This window comes from Mercenaria mercenaria, chromosome 6, assembly GCF_021730395.1.
Source record: "Mercenaria mercenaria strain notata chromosome 6, MADL_Memer_1, whole genome shotgun sequence".
NCBI classification, from domain to species: Eukaryota; Metazoa; Mollusca; class Bivalvia; order Venerida; family Veneridae; genus Mercenaria; species Mercenaria mercenaria.
The window spans coordinates 49833784-49852446 of NC_069366.1; the positions used below are offsets into that span (position 1 = coordinate 49833784).

Sequence of the window (18663 nt, forward strand, 5' to 3'; positions counted from 1 at the left end):
TGTTTTCAAAACTTTATCTGCAGTCTTTTTTTCAGTATAATTTTAAAATCTATGTTACACTCTAGAAACGAAGTGCTGACTGAACTCTATACATCAAGTACTGTTCATTTTGCCAGCAATCATTGAATGTTTTTTGTTTTGTTTTGTTTTTTTTTTAAAAATCAGACAAAAACACATCGTCTTGGCCTAATATATGTCACTGTCAGATTGTACTGGACGCTTGCATTTCTCAATTTTTCATGCAAATCATGTATAATTACCATCATTGAAATACAAAAGAATACATTTACTCTGTGACGGGTCTTTAAGTATTCAAGAAGAAATGGAGAATTAGCCCAAAGTTCACTCCATAGGAAGTTCGGGAAACGTAACAAATAGCACTTCTAAATAAAGACCCAGTACTTGTAAATTCTATACAATTTGATAGAGTGTCAATTCAAAATTAGACTTAAATGTATAATTTATTAAAACATTATTATCACAGTATCATACATATATAAACTTAACAGAATAGAACAGAATAGAATAGAACAGAATAACAAATACATTCGGTAGATTATTATAATTCAAACACACGGAAAAAAAACAGAATGAAAAAAATTATTTGATGCAGTTGTTTTCTTAATAATATAATTTGGTTTCATGATCTGCAACTGTTTTGTAAAAAAAAAACAACAGTCAGACGAATAAATGTGATTTACCGAAGCATATTACAAACTTAACAGCAACAATGTGTACATAAATAGAAACCTGTTTTTTTCTAATCTTACTAACATTTAGCCTTTTTTAATTAACTGTTTCCCTGTTTGATTTCATTTACAAACAACTTATAATATTCCGTAAAATCTGTGCTTTTCTCACCAAATATGTTTTTCATTCCATTAATCTTATTCCTTCGATATCGAGGACCATTTAATTTGCTGAAATATGAAAACACGAAGGGTTGTGTCAACTGGTTCGCGAAGTCGTTCGTTCTGTGCATCACTAGACGCGCACGTGAATCAGCTAACGCACGAATATAAACATCCCTGTGAAGAGGTCTGTAGTCCGGTAGATCGGGCCTTATCATATATTCATCCAATGATGTTTTTGATCTTTCAAGTTCCTGTATATTATCTTTAGTTTTTGTATCCTTAGCAAGGTCGATTTCATCCTGCGTGTGGGATCTTGACAACTCTAATGGAGGTTCTTCGGTAATTTTTCCAAAATCATAATAAATGCACCACTTTTGATGATCACCAGGAGGTCGTCTGCAAAATTTGCAGACGATTCTGCGTTTTCTCGGTTTTCTTTGTTTCTGTTTATCAATTAAAGGAGGGCTCAATGTTCCACCATAAAGTGACAACAAAGAGTTCGTTCTATTTAGGTCAGGACCTGAATGCGATACCTCGCCACCACCACCACCACCGAGACTTATTTCCGGATCTGTTAGCAGACGAATGAGCTCTGGTTGCCCGGGTAAATTTCGCCGCGTTCCCTTTCCTTCGCCATGTTCATAGTTGAAATGCGGTAGAGTTTTCTTTTTAGATTGAATTTCGCCATGTTCATGTTTACTCTCCCTAGACTGTGCACTTCTATCAGATGTGCGGCACGAACTTTTGTCCTTGAGCACCATTGTCGGTATCACTATATCCTCCTTCATTTTGTGTTTGTCAAGCACCCGGTCTAATAACGCCGTCGGGCGCAAAGGTAACTTGCTTTTTGAAATTTTTGGAAGATGAATCTCAGTGGACCTGTCCGCAATCTTTTTATTTTCACTTGAATCATTTGTATATAAATCCTCTAGAATGTTAACCTCATGCAGATGGTACTGGTAAATCTTCAATACTGTACGCAGGTCTTCGTTAGAAAGTGATTGGTTGCAAAGTCTCTCGGTGAAATCTGCCACCATACGATCTGACCTACGAATTTCCTTTCCCTCTGCCTTCTTTAATTCCTCATCGAACGACGAAAGAGTGTCATGGGCACATTTCTGTATCAAGAAAATGAATAACCTTTATCATACGGGTTGCGATCAAACTCAAGAACTAAAATCCTGTATTTCATTTATTAAATAATTCCAGCTGGGTCAAAAGTAAAATTGACTACCGTTTACAAGACTTATATTTTCAACAGTTTTTGGTGCAATGGCATTTAAACTTTTATCTCGGTTATCTAACATGTCCTTAATGGAACGTGACGCCATTGTCTACGTGTCAGAAATCCGTCAAAAATAAAAGTGATATTGAATATCTCTTTTATCTTTGGTTAATTTACTTTTAAAGTGTAATAACGGCTTTATAAATTTCCTGTTTAGTTTTAATAATGAATTCGGTCATAGGGTTAATATCATAACAAGGGAGTTGACCCGCGATGATCTTGTAATTTCTTTAAAGATAAGTTTATATTCATCATGTTTTTTCCTTCTTTCTCCCGCAGATGTAATTACTAAATGAAGGTAAACGTTTATAATTCTCGAAGAGCAGTAGCGGCTATTGTTCGCTTACTTTATTTTTGCAAAGTTCAATTTCTAAGGAAAAAATGGAAATTATGAACTTTGAAAAAATATTCAGTGATGGTATGACTATATCGACCCAAGTTCAACTGTGATATGTTTAATGAAGAAAAATTTATATATGCCCTTTCTAAAAACTTATTCGTTTACGGAAACTGAACAATCAATTGTTTAAAACAAAAGAAGATAAACTGAAAACTGCTCAGTCTGTTATGTACGCGATCTGCCTAAAGTTAGCTCACGCGAAGCGTTTTTGGTGAAATGATCAAAGTATAATCCGACTTGAAAACTGGTGAAAGAAAAATACCTTTTCTGATGTAATCATGAAACGGTCCAGTTGCCTGATGAGCTCTGGGAGTCGAACACCCTCCGAGAACGTACCCAACATAGTTCGGTCTCGATCCTTTCTCCTCATACTGGTCCCGAGCTAAATCCTCCAAGGATCTGTAACACAGGGTGTATAAAACTCCGCTTCGTATACAGCATGTCACCACAAAAGTCTGATCACATGGTCTTGACAAAAATAAGATTTTTGATCCTTACTCCACAGCGACAATTATGTGATAAAACCATATTTATTCCTTTATAATATTTATTGCAATTGATAAAAAAGAAACAACCCAATCTGACTGAATCACTAGATAAAAGGATTTTAAGTATGTTGCGGAGACTTGTTGATAAAATCAATGAGGTTTATCAGCCACAATGCGCTCACAATCCTATTTTCTCCAAACCAGCTAATATTCCGTATCTTTGTCTGAGGCCAGACAAAACTATTAGGTTTCATGTTAAATAATGAATTATTCAGTTCATTCTTGCTTTATGAATAATGAAAAAAAAAAACTAATTTATTTGAGCATTTTAAAACATTGGTAACAACAATGATTCGCAGACAAAATATCGGGTTCCTTTTATAGCAAAATAAATAAATAAATGAATGAATGAATGAATGAATGAATGAATAAGTAGATAAAATAAAAAAAACAAATAAATAAAGATGAAAAATTAAAATAAAATTTAAAAAAAAAAACCTTGATACTCATGCTCGATTTTGACTATGTTCTCGCGCGTTTATTTTACGAGAAATTTCAGTTCAAAAGAAGAAAGTAAACACTGTATTTACATGTATGTTATTCCATTTCGTGTATCTACTTTTTTCTAACTCCCTTTTCTATCTTTATTTTTTATGGTTTTCTGCAGCTTACTCCACTTAATCCCTATATAATGGGAGGAAACTTACATTTTTATGTCTTTGGTCGCAGGGATATTTTCAATATGCAAATAAAGTGATTGTAAAAGTCGTTGTATGCAAATAAGCTGATTTAAAAGTGTTTGATTATAATTACCTAGTCAACAAGCCATTTGTGTTCCCATGTTTGCGATTTCATTCTTATTCTTTACTTTAAACATTGAAACAATTTACATATTTTAAGTGAACGAAAGTGTTTGTCTGTTGTAAATACACCTAATTACCTTATATGTTTCAAATATTATATATACATCAGTGGTCATTTACTTCATCAAACTTTATAACACAAATGTAGGAGACCGAAGTAACTTTATCATTACACGGGTAGACAAAATATATTCCTATATTATTCCATTCTTAACTAGCATCTGTTTAACTCGTATGTATGTTAAACATGTTTAAGTATGCAGTGCAGCATTTTGGTGAAGTACATTAAGTACCGACCGCCCACTCAAAAATGTGTAACTTAACCCTTAAGGGTCTTCACTGTGCTTGAGGTAAAACAATAAATGAAAAAAATATGAAAACAAAATTAAAGAAATAATTATTAAAAAATTGTTCATGTTGTTCTTGCCCGAAAAGTGTACCAATGAATCAGTACGAATATATTCAAAGACGCTCTGGAAATAAAAACGGACATAGTGGTCCATATTCAACAGAACCGTATTCTGAATCACGAAACCAGTTGCCTTGACTTCGAGGTCTCGCAAACTGAAAATTACTATGGATAAGTGTCCGGGGGGGGGGGGGGGGGCACCTGGCACCCTAGAAGGCCAGCGAAGAGGAGTCTCAAATATGGGTTACCGCTGGCAACAATAAATAAACTTAAATACACAAATGTATTTCCTTAATACTTAATGACAGCTAAGTTACCGGCCACCGGCTCGCTCAAAACGACCTGTGTCACTGGAGTGCTCGAGCCTCCCTGGCTGACTGAGGTGTTAACTGACCAGTACCTCTTCTCTTGTTAACACATATTACATCTTATCCTACAACTATAATTATAGGGCACCTTTCTATCTTTATCTTACAAAGTATACAAATATGAGACTTTAAAATGATCTAATTCATTAAATATTGACAGCTGATGTTTACATGTAAGGTCATCATGAAAACACTCGCAATGAAAATAATTCAACCACTGACTTTAACATTAATTATTTTCCCCGAAGCATCGAAATTGAAAGTTTACAGTCAAAAGTCACCGACCAGTTATGTTATATGACAGTGTCGGTTATGCGCATCCAATTTATGCTGTCAAAATATGAATTTATGACATTGTTAATATTGATTGGTCACTTAATTGGTTCATTTTAAATTTCTATTTTAGAAACAAAAGCATATACACTGAAAATGGACGTGAAAATTTGCATTTATTTTCTTGCTGTGGTTATTTTTTCTAGTACACTACAAACGTTGGCTATACCAGAATGTAAGTACAGTATTTTTACTTTTCATGCTAGAGATTATTTTTTCATCGTTTTTCTTTTTTTATAACAAAACTACTTCGTTTCCAATTGTTATATTTATAATATGATTTAAAAGAAAATACTGTTTTTGGAACCCCTGAAGGAATGGCAGTAATGCGGACAAAAATAAATTCAGAGTAAACAGCGGTGGGTAGTCATAATTGAGCTGGTCGCAAATGCACTATGTTGGTTTTCTCATGGTGCGACTCATATGGTCTAAATATGGTAAAGGAATAAATTAAACCATCAAAGGAATTTGAAAGTAGACAAGGAAACATTTTAGAATGTAGAATTAAACTATCTACATGCATAAAACAGGTTTTAAGAACATCTTTGCATTTGTAAACGATAACATTGGCTGGCTGGAAAAAATGTTTAGAAAGTCCTTCATATCGGAACCTATTTTAAGACGTTAGTTACATGTTAAAAGACTGAAAAAAATAATTTCAATAATTTGTTTAACAACACCACATTTTCTTTGCTTTTTTAGACTTTATCGAGGAGCACTGTAGCCAGACGCTTGCTCTGAATCACGGAAATGCAGAATCTGTGAAACTGAGGCTGACAAAATCCGCTAAATATTTGGATGGCATGCGCTGTGCAATGCGGATACAAGCACCGGAAGGGAAACGTTTGGTAATTCGTATAGAAAATCTCGACGTTGATGGAAGCCAAGAAGCATTATGCCAAGGTGGAGATTACTTACAGTTCTTTGACGGCCCATCGGAGTCTTCAATCATACATCCTGGTAATATGATTTGCAACATTTTTGAATGCATGAAATGTCTTTCTATCTACTAGAAGTAAGAGAATATGCAATTTGTCATGTATCTGTATAAGGTGTCGATTTTGTGCTTTGCTGTATATACAAAACACCATGATAAACTGCTCACACACAAATAGCCGTGATAATGTAGACAGAGTAGCTAAAATGAGTTTTAGACCTTGATTGTTTTAGCTGCGGACTCTTCAGATCTTGCAATTGTTTATATAGATTTAGCCATCATATTGTTTTATAGATATTTGTTTAATCCTATTTAGTACGTCTTCAAATGTCCACTTACTGTAATTTCTTGTCTGTATTTTTAGATTTGCCAGCAACCGTATGTCAAAAACCCACTATGGATTATATTTTAACATCCGGTAGATTTCTTGTGATGAGATTTGTCAGTAACACAGACTTGAACGCAGGGAGCGGAATGAGACTTGTTGTTACAGCCTTCAGTAACGGTAAGACATTCTTTATAGTCTCACGCTCGTAGGCAGAACTGGTGTTTAAAATCACGGGCATATTGCATTATAGCAAGTTTATCCGCTTGTAATATCTACCCAAGCACCAGCGCACGTACAGCAGCTCATGGTCTTCTTGCACTAGGTACACATGTTATAATTTTCATAAAGGATGATAAATGTCTCAAAAAAAGAAACAGTTAGCAATTAGCAAATATGCGACATCGTGTCCCCTTACAAAAGCTGCGGGGAGTTTGATTGATACATCTTATTCAGGCTTGAGCTGACTTTATTAATTCAGAATATTGTTGTTGATTTGCAGCGCCGTGCACTCAAGATGAATTCCAATGCAAAACAACTGCACACTGCATCCGACGTTCATTACAGTGCGATCAGCAGCCCAGTTGTCCGGACGCTACAGACGAAAGCATGCCAGAATGCTTGTCTACTGGCGCTATTGTCGGAATATCAGTCGCCTGTGTTGTTGTTGTCGCAGCCATTGTCATTTCTGTTGTCGTCTGCTGCATTGTGCGCGAGCGCAAGAGACGCGCGAGGATTATTAAAGTAAGACAACTCTTACAAACATTTAGATTGGAAAATAAATTGAGTAATGGACATTTGAGCACAACTTCAAGCAATGGGAATACTAACAGCATGAAGTGGCTTGACAAGTCGACTGGATATTTTGACTAACACTGTTACCCATCATGCACCGCTTTGCTTTGCAAGATAGACTTACTGTTTTAAGGTGGTGGAAAATAATTATTACACTTCATTGCACTGTCATGCTCGAAATGTAGACACACATTCATTGTGACACACACTTTCCCAGCTTTCTTATAAACAGAAAAATGTAAGACACAAAATGTAAATGGCAGATTATGCAAAAGCTGATTCAGACCCCCATTTGCTGTTGTCAACGCTACTACCTGAATCCGATAGAGTGCGTCTTAGAATACGGACTTAATTAAAGGGTTGGGATGAGGTGTAATTTGCCTGTAAATACTTCTTTCACATGTTAAGGTGATCTCATTTCACAATTTTCTACTTTGTTATATTTGTTACTTCGTTGTTTGTTATTTCAATAGTAAATAAAATAAAATATGTATACAAAGCAATCGTTCCAAATTGGATGATTTTGAATACATGAAGCTAAAATATCAAAGGTTTCCGCTAAATATAGCACAGTTATTAATTGTAAAATTCTGGCACTAAATAGTCGACTTCAGCGTTCGTATTTCGCTGTTTCAGCGAGCAATGGAACACGAAGTACAGCACAAGACCTATGCCGGTTCTTTATGGATACAGTCCCAGCATTCAGGAGTACACCCGTCGGAAATTGACCCAATATGGTACAGTCAAATAGATCCGTCCAAAATCGATCCTATATGGGACGGTCCAGAAGATAGTTCCAAAATCGATCCGGTATGGGACGGGAATTTAGACTCAACCCAGATATTGCCAAAATGGGATATTCACAATGGTCCATCAAAAACTGATCCAATACGTAACAGCGTATTATCCATGTGGGAAAATTTAAACAATGAATATAAAATTAACAATGAATATGACATGTGCAGGGGGGACAGTAAAACTGTTGACGGTAATGAAAGTTCAAAAGAAATAAAAGATACAGATCGCACTGAAGGCCAGATGAAGAAAGTGCCAAGTGGATTTTGGGAGATTGATCTGAGTGAACTAGGTATAGATTTATCCATGAATTCTGTACCATCCAGGACAGTTTTATGAGGGTACATATAATACCACGTGATGGGTAAGTTCTCTCTGTGCATGTTAGTACCACGTGGATATATGAATCCTTATATCTCAAAGCATTAATATTGCTATAGTTATATAACATTCAGTGTCAAGAACTGCTTAAGACGTCACTCGATTTTATAGATAAGTTCACAAACCTCGTATATGTACTTATCAAAATGGCATTTTACACGTGCTCATCAGGTTAAAGGTTACAAGTATCACGACTTTTATAATTATTCTAACATGGTATGGAAAAGCGTGGAAAACACTAACACTGCACTGCCTTGTTCTCACTCTAACTCTTGTCTCTTGCAATAAAGTCTACTTCAAAAAGAAAATAATGTATATAGTATCTAAATGAAAACACAAAATGCTCCGTTTGCAAACATCGCATTTTTAGTTTTTCTTCCCAAACGAAGATTCTCGAAATCCCAGTGATGTTAGTTGAAACTACGACTTTCATTAATCAGGTTTCAACTTTCATCATTTTAGTTTTGACTTTCATCATTGTAGTTTCGACTTTCATCACTGTAGTTTTGAATTTCATCATTGTAGTTTTGACTTTCATCATTGTAGTTTCGACTTTCATCATTGTAGTTTTGACTTTCATCATCATGATTTTAACTTTATCATATTGCTTTCTACTTTCGCCACCGCTATTTTAACTTCCGTCATCGTACTTTCGACTTTCACGATCGTATATACGACTTTCATGATCGTCGTTTCGTCTTTCTGTTGCGCATGTGCAGTGCAATTTGACTTCCACAATGGATGACTGTACCTAAAGATATTTGGAAAGGGGATTCGGTGTATCAAAGGGTAATTATTTAAGCTAAATGACATGCGCAACGGGTAAGTCGAAAGCACGATGGTGGAAGTTGAAGTCATGACTTTTGTAGTACGAGGGCTAGAAATAAAAAATGCGATTGTTCGTATCGAATACCATAATAAATAGCTAGTGAATGACACTGTTACAATAAAACACGAATCGAATACCATAATAAATAGCTAGTGAATGACACTGTTACAATAAAACACGAGTACTCATATGTTGATTGCATATAATTTACCAAAAAAATCAAGTTATGCCGTAAAATAAATATTACATCACGATTGTATACTAGCAATTCCATTTTATTTTATGAAAAACATGTCGTTTCTTAAGTTACGTCGAAAATGTAATAAATAAATAATACAGTGTAAAGTATAAGCAAAAATATTAAATGATGCATTTGAACATTTGTAAAGTGTAATATAATCCTACTACTTTTATTTGTTTCAGCTGAACTACAACACCACGCCTACCAAAATCTCACGGACACGTGACTCGTACTCTCCTTCAATGGCCAAGCCGTATGCTGTTGCACTGACAGCCTGATTATTCTGAAATTTTGTAACGGGTCACATTCCCTAAACAATGGCACAGTCTGGCTGGACAACAGAAAACATTTTTCTTATTCTACACGTGAAACCCGTGACAGTTCAGACTCGGGACAAGTATTTCCAATGTTTCAAGTGTATATTTGTGTATCATATTATTTTATTTGCATAATATTCTCAGCAGTAATTAGATGCATTACATGCGTCCGGTGGACATTCTGTATATATATATATATATTAGAGCTTTTAGAAGTATTTTTTACTTTGCTGGAGCATTTGTGTAATTTTGTAAACGTATTAATAAACTCATTTACATGTATGGTTACGTCAGATGCTATCCTGTAACAGAAATTCCGACAAGTCGCGGGTAAAAAAAGTTACTTCACGAAACTCTGCTTTTCTTTGTCCTTTTACAGTTATATTCTATGAGAGCCTAAAGATTAAAACAAGACCAAGATTCTAGTTAGGTCGCCGGCAATACCAAAATCTTAAAACACCAGATTTGAGAACAGAATTGCAAGATTATGCAAAGCATTGATATAAGTCAAACACTTTTTCTTCTTAATTTCAAATTCATTTTCCTTTAATAATATGCAGGAATATTGATGCTTGTCTTACAAATAACTAAAGTGGACAAAACACTGAAGTCATTACTATATCTTCATGAACTTAAAAATAAGGAAGGTCACTGATGCACCTATGAGTATTGAAAGAAACACAATATTAACGTCTCTGGCATCTCGCACGGACTTCACGCGGTTATATAACATGATAAGTAAAGATAAACACATTCCCGCCGTGCAGCCCAACAGAAATTTGAACCAGTCATGCGACATCCACCTTGTATCTGATTGGCTGTTCCTGCTGGCAACCAGCTGACGCATTAGTCTTTTTCCGAGTGGAACTGGGGCTGTATATGGCAACTGGTAGTGACGAAATTTGGTATGCCGTTCTAACATTGCACGTGCCCTATAGATATCTGGATGTGTCAATGACAGGTACTCAAAATCTGTAAACGAAAAGAAAGAACAGTCGACTATAAATCAATGACTACAACACCAATGTTCCATTAAAAGTTCTTATACCGAGATCCTACAAATAGTTAACAGTTTGCCAGGTCTAAATGTGGTAAACAATACCCTTAATGTCTAAAAATAAGCTAAATGATCTGGCCTTTCTAAACGATAAAGAGTTCTGATAACTTTGGATAATATGGAATACCGGCAGTTCATGTGCTCATGTCCGCCGGTATCCTCACTGCTCGTAGTGGCCCTATTGAAAACGCCTATTGAAATGTATCATTTGTTATTTACATGTGCCACGCACGTTATGGATCTACCGATACCAATACTCGTTTAAGGCACTGAATTCTTTATGTGAGGAAGCCATCCAGCTGGCTTACGGAAGGTCGGTGGTTCTATCCATGTGTAGTCCGTGAAGAAATACCGGTAATTCATGGAGAGCCACCTGGGGTCTTCCTCCACCATCAAAAGATGGAAAGTCAAAATACAACCTTTAATTCTACAAAAACAATATAAAAAAAACTAATTGGGCTATTTTTCCAAGAGGTTCAAAGAGCTCTTGGGATGTAAACATCATTTGCTTTCACCTGATCAGCTGACAATGAGTAATTTTTTGAATATCTGAATGCTGAGATTGTTCAGTAAAATTGCAATTAAATTCTGTACCTTTATTCAATTCGCAAGAGTAGATGACAGTCCGGCATAAAGGACAAGGAATACCTTCTGACCCTTGACCAGTCAATCTGCGTAGACATGGGTCACAGAATATGTGACCGCACGGGTTGCACGTTCTAGGCATGTGGTACATTTCTAAACATACAGGGCATGTGATGCTTGAATCAATATCACTGTCATCAAAAACCACTTGAGAATTCTGTAATTCCTGAAAATAATAAAAATAACTGGCTTTGGGGCAGAATATAATCGGCTCCAACTTGAAAGAAAAACAACGAACTGTGTAAGGGTGTGCTACGCAAGTCACTAATGAACTTAGCTAATTAAGTAGAAGTTCGTTTCAGTTACATTTTGAGATTATTCCCCTTTCCTAGAAAAAACGGCACTGTCCCATTTTCAATAGATCAAGGGAGGTCCCTGAAAACTAGTGCAGAGCGGAAGTTATTGTTGGTATTAAAGAAATTCAGATTATATGCTAAAGCAAATGAAACGTATTCACTGAATTGAAAATAGAACTTACCTGGAAAGATTGAGCAAAATTTCGTCTGTTATTTTCCGTCTTCCGACTTACTACCAATCTCCTAAGTTTCTGCTGTTGTTTCTTCCTCTTTTTGGCAGCTTTACTTTTTACACCAGAGGTAGCTGAAAAAGCAAATGCATTTGACATCTTTGTTTTTAATCTGAGTAAATTAATTCAATAGTAAATATAATAACTAAATGCCAATATAGCTATCATTATTTTTCCTACTTTTTCAATATTTCATCTTTGCAATGAGGAAATTGCAATGGCAGGGTAACAATTTCTTCAAAAAGTTTAGAAAATAGATATAATACAAGCACAACAGTTTAATACCAAAGATCAGAGTATCTTTAGAATAAATATTAAGTTAAAACAAGTTTTCACTCACAATATTTTGCACCAGATTGTGATTCCTCAAATAGCTCTGCAAGTCCAAAATCGTCGTTGTCATTTTTGCTGAGCAAATCATTCTGTATTTCTTTCAGTAATTCTACCACATTCTTATCTTCAAACAATGACCTTTTGTTTCCAGAAGCTTCGTAAGTATTATTTTCCAACATTTCAAAATTTGGAATCTGTGAAAACATTACTGGCCTATCTCTGTGGAAATTTCATCACATGCCTGTATATTGCTACTATTTAAGTCACTGTCACAGTTCTCATCAAAAGATGATATTACTAGCCTATCCATCGGTAAGCATACATGGCTCTCATGTAAATTACTGCCGGTTTCAGAGTCATTGTCATAGATCTGTTCAAAAGATGGAAGGAGTAATGAAGTTGCATCAGAACGAGAGGTTGAATCATCTGGTTCTTTGTCAAAGAATGAAACGAAACAATTGTCTAAGTTATCATCCACTGTTACCGGCAACTTTCCTCTACAGTCGTTCTTACCTATGTCCAAGAGTGAAGTAGATACGTTACACTGATCATGTTGTTTTCCGGTTGCTTCCTCTTCAAAATGGGAACGGTTGTGTGGAAATGGTAAGAGATTCATCTCTACTTCTGTTCCATTTATGTTTTCAAGATTAGGCAGATCTGTTTCTCTGTCAGATTCCGACTCTGCATTAGTTATATCAACTGCACTTACTGCACAGACTGACTGGAAAGACACATGGTTTCCTAAAATTTCTGCAATACCAGTCTCATCACTTTTACCTGCAAACTCTAGATCTTTCATTGATTCGCTGTCCAGCAGCGATTCAGTTTTATTGTTAGAGTTGACTATTTGCCCCATAACAGAATGTTCCTTTAAATCACTTTTGTCAGTAAGTTCATTAAAACTCTCGAACGTGAGCATGTTATCAGTGTTCTTTTGTATATTGTCGCTGCCGGTAACAGCATCAAAATCAACTATTCCTTGATCAATATTTGAGATTGTTGCATCATCAACAAAGTGTTCCTCTTCTAGTAATGAAGTGTCAACATTGTCCTCAACTGAATCATCCATTATTTCATCTCAGTCTTGTATTTTTACGGATACACTAAAATGTACATTATTTTTCTTGCTGCAATAGTGTATTACGAGGTGAAAAATGCTTTATACCTTCAGGCTTTAAAAGATAAAATCCTTAGCTGAGATTTTGTAGGCGGCAGTCATGATTTTTAAGATTATTACACATGCTAATGGAGCTTGTTTGTGTAGTGCCGATCACTGTATCCGAAACCAGAAGTCATCCGAATTTCGTTCTATCCGTTTTTCATACAGTGAAAGTAAATAAACTTAAGATTTAATGACAATCGATGATTCTGAAGAGTTTATATACAAATATTTTATCTCTTTAAATCTGTTCGTTTTCATACATGTAGATAATTGATAAAACTCAACAAATAGCGTTTTTATCACCTAGGCTGTCAAATTTGATATTTCCTGTTGAAGATCCGTCAAGGGAAACAACTTTCATAAAACCGCGGTTAATTTAATTTCGCTGTCACGTTTATAAATGCTTTGTAATTTTCATATCCATTTATTCATGCATACAGAACAGTTACAGACCGGACGAAAAAAATAAAAGCTCTTTGACCCCATTAAATGCACAGGTAGTCCAAATAGTAGGACGTTTGGTGACAGCGTGATAACTTTATACTGTCGCTATAGAGGGATGAATAATATAGCATAAAATGTCACCCCGATAAGCAAAATAAGTGGAGTCGGCGCAGTGGTTTTGGTTCGATTCCATTCCAGTTGGAGCTTTCGACTTTTCGCGCTGAACAAGAAACCTTTAGGCCTACTCATTTGTTTTAAATTGCAAAATTCTACGGCGAACTTCAAAACAAAAGGGCCAAGATGGCCCTAGGTCGCTCACCTGAGAAACATAGCTCTATCGTAACAGTGTAAACATGTCTGACCTGGTGATTTCACGGAAACAAATATTCTGGCCAATGTTCATTAAAATTGGACCAAAAATGTGGTCTCTTGAGTTTAAACAAGTGTTTTCCTATATATAGATATGACCTAGTGACCTAGTTTTTGACCCATATTCAAACTTGACCTAGATTTTATCAAGGCAATCATTCTGACCAATTTCCATGAAGATCAATTCATAAGTCTCTATCGCATACACAAGGTTTTTCTTTGATTTTACCTAGTGAGCTACTTCTTGATTCCAGATGACCCATATTCAAGCTCGACCTAGATTTCATCAGGGCAATCATTCTGACATAAATTTATGAAGATCAATTGAAAAATACAGCCTTTATCGCATACGCAAGGTTTTTCTTTGATTTGACCTAGCGACCTAGTTTTTTACCCCAGATGACCCATATTCGAACTTGACCTAGATTCCATCAAAGCAATTATTCTGACCAAATTTCATGAAGATCAATTGAACAAGAGGGCCATGATGGCCCTATATCGCTCACCTGTTATCATTGCACTTGAGGACAAGAAGGTCCTCAGAAAAAATATCTAAGGACAGGAACAACAAAGGGAAGAATTTAAACAAAAAGAAAAAAAAATTCTTACAAGGTATAGATGTGTCAAAATACACCTAAAAATTGGAGGTACCATCCATGTTGTACCACAGAAAAGTGGTTTCGGTTTTTCCCTACGGCCAATAATAAAAAAAGTTACCAAAAATAAGCTATTTATAGTAACGAAAAAGGGAAGTAATTAAAAAAAATATATTGTAAGTGAACAAAAGAAAGATCTGCCAAATAAATCTGTTGACATAAATGAAATTTCAGATCAGAATCTTCATTAGTTACGGAGATATACCCATTTTAATTTGAAATAAAGGGAGGTAATTTGACATAAAATCAGTCCATAGTTATCTCTACCCTAATTGTCTCACTCCAACTAATAACAATAATGAAATTTCAAATACGTCCTATAAGTACTTACTGATATAAATCAATTTTGATTACAATCAGGGGAGGTAATCAGATATAAAATAACTCTGGAACCTACGATTGGATCTGATTTGTCATGGAATCCAAGATTTATTGTTGTTGAAGACATTTTGGACGATTGTATAAAAAAACAAGAGGACCATGATGGTCCTGAATCGCTCACCTCTTCCCACATGACCCAGTTTTGAGTATGACATCGTTTTTGACCAACTTTCATGAAAAATGTGACCTCTAGAGTGGTCACAAGGTTTTTCTATTTTTAGACCTACTGACCTAGTTTTTGACCGCACGTAACCCAGTTTCGAACTTGACCCAGATATCATCAAGATGAACATTCTGACTAACTTTCATGAAGATCCCATGAAAAATGTGACCTCTAGAGTGGTCATAAGGTTTTTCTATTTTTAGACCTACTGACCTAGTTTTTGACCGCACGTGACCCAGTTTCGAACTTGACCTAGATATCATCAAGATGAACATTCTGACCAACTTTCATGAAGATCCCATGAAAAATGTGACCTCTAGAGTGGTCATAAGGTTTTTCTATTTTTAGACCTACTGACCTAGTTTTTGACCGCACGTAACCCAGTTTCGAACTTGACCTAGATATCATCAAGATGAACATTCTGAGCAACTTTCATGAAGATCCCATGAAAAATGTGACCTCTAGAGTGGTCACAAGGTTTTTCTATTTTTAGACCTACTGACCTAGTTTTTGAAGGCACGTGACCCAGTTTCGAATCTGACCTAGATATCATCAAGATGAACATTCTGACCAACTTTCATAAAGATCCCATGAAAAATGTGACCTCTAGAGTGGTCACAATGTTTTTCTATTTTTAGACCTACTGACCTAGTTTTTGACTCCACGTGTCCCAGTTTCGAACTTGACCTAGATATCATCAAGATGAACATTCTGACCAACTTTCATGAAGATCCCATGAAAAATGTGACCTCTAGAGTGGTCACAAGGTTTTTCTATTTTTAGACCTACTGACCTAGTTTTTGACCGCACGTGACCCAGTTTAAAACTTGACCTAGATATCATCAAGATGAACAATCTGACTAACTTTCATGAAGATCCCATGAAAAAAGTGGTCACAAGGTTTTTCTATTTTTAGACCTACTGACCTAGTTTTTAAACGCACGTGACCCAGTTTCGAACTTGACCTAGATATCATCAAGATGAACATTCTGACCAACTTTCATGAAGATCCCATGAAAAATGTGACCTCTAGAGTGGTCACAAGGTTTTTTTATTTTTAGACCTACTGACCTAGTTTTTGACCGCACGTGACCCAGTTTCGAACTTGACCTAGATATCATCAAGATGAACATTCTGACCAACTTTCATGAAGATCACATGAAAAATGTGACCTCTAGAGTGGTCACAAGGTTTTTCTATTTTTAGACCTACTGACCTAGCTTTTGACCGCACGTGACCCAGTTTTGAACTTGACCTAGATATCATCAAGATGAACATTCTGACCAATTTTCATAAAGATCCCATGAAAAATGTGACCTCTAGAGTGGTCACAAGCAAAAAGTTTACGGACGGACGCACGGACGCACGGACGGACGACGGACGACGGACACTGCGCGATCACAAAAGCTCACCTTGTCACTTTGTGACAGGTGAGCTAAAAACATAAATGAAGTCTCTATATGGCTGCAAAAGCCAAAACAGCCAATTTTGGACCTTTAAGGGGCCATAACTCCGGAACATATGAAGAAATCTGGCCAGTTCAAGAAAGGAAGCAAGATCTTGTGGTGATACAAGTTGTGTGCAAGTTTGGTTAAAATCAAATCATAAATGAAGCTGCTATTGTGCAGACAAGGTCAAAATAACTGATTTTGGCCCTGTCAGGGGCCGTAACTCTGGAACCCATTACGGGATCTGGCCGGTTCAAGAAAGGAACCGAGATCTTATGGTGACACAAGTTTTGTGCAAGTTTGATTAAATTCAAATCATAAATGAAGCTGTTACTGTGCAGACAATGTCAAAATAGCTAATTCTGGTCCTTTCAGGGGCCATAACTCTGGAACCCATGACGGAATCTCGCCAGTTCAAGAAAGGAACCAAGATCTTACGGTGATACAAGTTGTGTGCCAGTTTGGTAAAAATCAAATCATAAATAAAGCTGCTATTGTGCAGACAAGGTCAAAATAGCTAATTTTGGCCCTTTCAGGGGCCATAACTCTGGAACCCATTATGGGATCTCGCCAGTTCAAGAAAGGAACCAAGATCTTACGGTGATACAAGTTGTGTGCCAGTTTGGTAAAAATCAAATCATAAATAAAGCTGCTACTGTGCAGACAAGGTCAAAATAGCTAATTTTGGCCCTTTCAGGGGCCATAACTCTGGAACCCATAATGGGATCTGGCCAGTTCAAGAAAGGAACCGTGATCTTATGGTGATACAAGTTGTGTGCAAGTTTGGTTAAAATAAAATCATAAATGAAACCACTATTGTGCAGACAGGCAATTGTTGACGCACGGACGGACGGACGACAGGTGATCACAAAAGCTCACCTTGTCACTATGTGACAGGTGAGCTAAAAATACAGCCTCTATCACATACACAAGGTTTTTTTTTATTTGACCTAGAGACCTAATTTTTTACCCAAGATGACCCATTTTCGAACTTGGCCTAGATTTATCAAGGTAATCATTCTGACCAAAATTCATAAAGATCAATTGAAAAATACAGCTTATATCGCACCTTATCAAGGTTTCTTCTTTGATCTGACCTAGTGACCTAGTTTTTAGACCCCAGGTGATCCATATTCGAACTTGACCTAGATTCCATCAAGGCAATCATTACGACAAAATTTCATGAAGATCTGAAAAATACAGTCTCTATCGCATACACAAGGGTTTTTTTTATTTGAACTAGTGACCTACTTTTTGACTCCAGATGACTCATATTCAAATTTAATCCATATTTCATTAAGACAATCATTCTGACCAAATTTCATGAAAATCAGTTGTAAACTAGAGATGCTTTTGAGAAAAGCGCATGTCTTCCACAACTGCCCCTCTGAAAAATGTTAGTTTCTCTGGATGTTTTAAGACGAGTGGATCCAATTAGATGGTCTGGATGAGTGGATCCAATCAGTAATTCAAGGGCCATATATCAGAAGTGCCTGGGCGGATTTGGCTAGTTATCAAACTTGGGTAAGGTCTTATGGCCAAACACATTTTGTTCAAGTTTGGTGAAGATCGGATGAGAAACGTTCGACTTAGAGAGCGGACAAGAGTAAACAGACGTATTTTTCGGTAATTCAAGGGCCGTAACTCTAAAATGCCTGGACCGATTTGGCTAGTTATCGAATTTGGCTGAGGTCTCATGGTCAAACACATTTTGTTCAAGTTTGGTGAAGATCGGCTGAGAAATGTTCGACTTAAGAGAGCAGACAAGAGTAAAAAGGCCGATTTTTCAATAATTCAAGGGCCGTAACTCCAAAATGCCTGGACTGATTTGGCTAGTTATCGAACTTGGCCGAGGTCTC

The 18663-nt window shown here is 36.2% G+C and overlaps 3 protein-coding genes across 3 annotated transcripts; 1 reads left to right on the forward strand and 2 right to left on the reverse strand.

Annotated features, from left to right (window-relative positions):
* Positions 1-186: 186 nt before the first annotated feature.
* LOC123550138 (uncharacterized) lies at positions 187-3853 on the reverse strand. Its single transcript, XM_045338577.2, has 2 exons — positions 2802-3853; positions 187-1972 (listed from the first exon to the last, which is right to left on the reverse strand). Exons 1-2 carry the CDS (start codon positions 2907-2909, stop codon positions 791-793), a joined length of 1290 nt encoding a protein of 429 aa, XP_045194512.2. The 5' UTR covers positions 2910-3853; the 3' UTR covers positions 187-790.
* A 1243-nt stretch (positions 3854-5096) lies between these two features.
* LOC123550504 (uncharacterized) lies at positions 5097-7594 on the forward strand. The gene is made up of 4 exons (XM_045338936.2): positions 5097-5175; positions 5703-5960; positions 6302-6442; positions 6765-7594. Exons 1-4 carry the CDS (start codon positions 5097-5099, stop codon positions 7133-7135), a joined length of 849 nt encoding a protein of 282 aa, XP_045194871.2. The 3' UTR covers positions 7136-7594.
* A 1691-nt stretch (positions 7595-9285) lies between these two features.
* Positions 9286-13680, reverse strand: LOC123548932 (uncharacterized). The gene is made up of 4 exons (XM_045336587.2): positions 12189-13680; positions 11801-11922; positions 11272-11488; positions 9286-10592 (listed from the first exon to the last, which is right to left on the reverse strand). Exons 1-4 carry the CDS (start codon positions 12385-12387, stop codon positions 10237-10239), a joined length of 894 nt encoding a protein of 297 aa, XP_045192522.2. The 5' UTR covers positions 12388-13680; the 3' UTR covers positions 9286-10236.
* Between the last annotated feature and the right edge of the window lie 4983 nt (positions 13681-18663).

Coding starts and splice junctions, on each gene's coding strand:
- LOC123548932 (XM_045336587.2), bottom strand. CDS start 12,387: ATGTTTTCACAGATTCCAAATTTTGAAATGTTGGAAAATAATACTTAC. Junction 11,923..12,188: donor ACAATCTGGTGCAAAATATT/GTGAGTGAAAAC, acceptor TTGCTTTTTCAG/CTACCTCTGGTGTAAAAAGT. Junction 10,593..11,271: donor CTCTTGCGAATTGAATAAAG/GTACAGAATTTA, acceptor TTTCGTTTACAG/ATTTTGAGTACCTGTCATTG.
- LOC123550138 (XM_045338577.2), bottom strand. CDS start 2,909: ATGAGGAGAAAGGATCGAGACCGAACTATGTTGGGTACGTTCTCGGAG. Junction 1,973..2,801: donor TCATGATTACATCAGAAAAG/GTATTTTTCTTT, acceptor TTCTTGATACAG/AAATGTGCCCATGACACTCT.
- LOC123550504 (XM_045338936.2), top strand. CDS start 5,097: ATGGACGTGAAAATTTGCATTTATTTTCTTGCTGTGGTTATTTTTTCT. Junction 5,176..5,702: donor AACGTTGGCTATACCAGAAT/GTAAGTACAGTA, acceptor TTGCTTTTTTAG/ACTTTATCGAGGAGCACTGT. Junction 6,443..6,764: donor TGTTACAGCCTTCAGTAACG/GTAAGACATTCT, acceptor GTTGATTTGCAG/CGCCGTGCACTCAAGATGAA.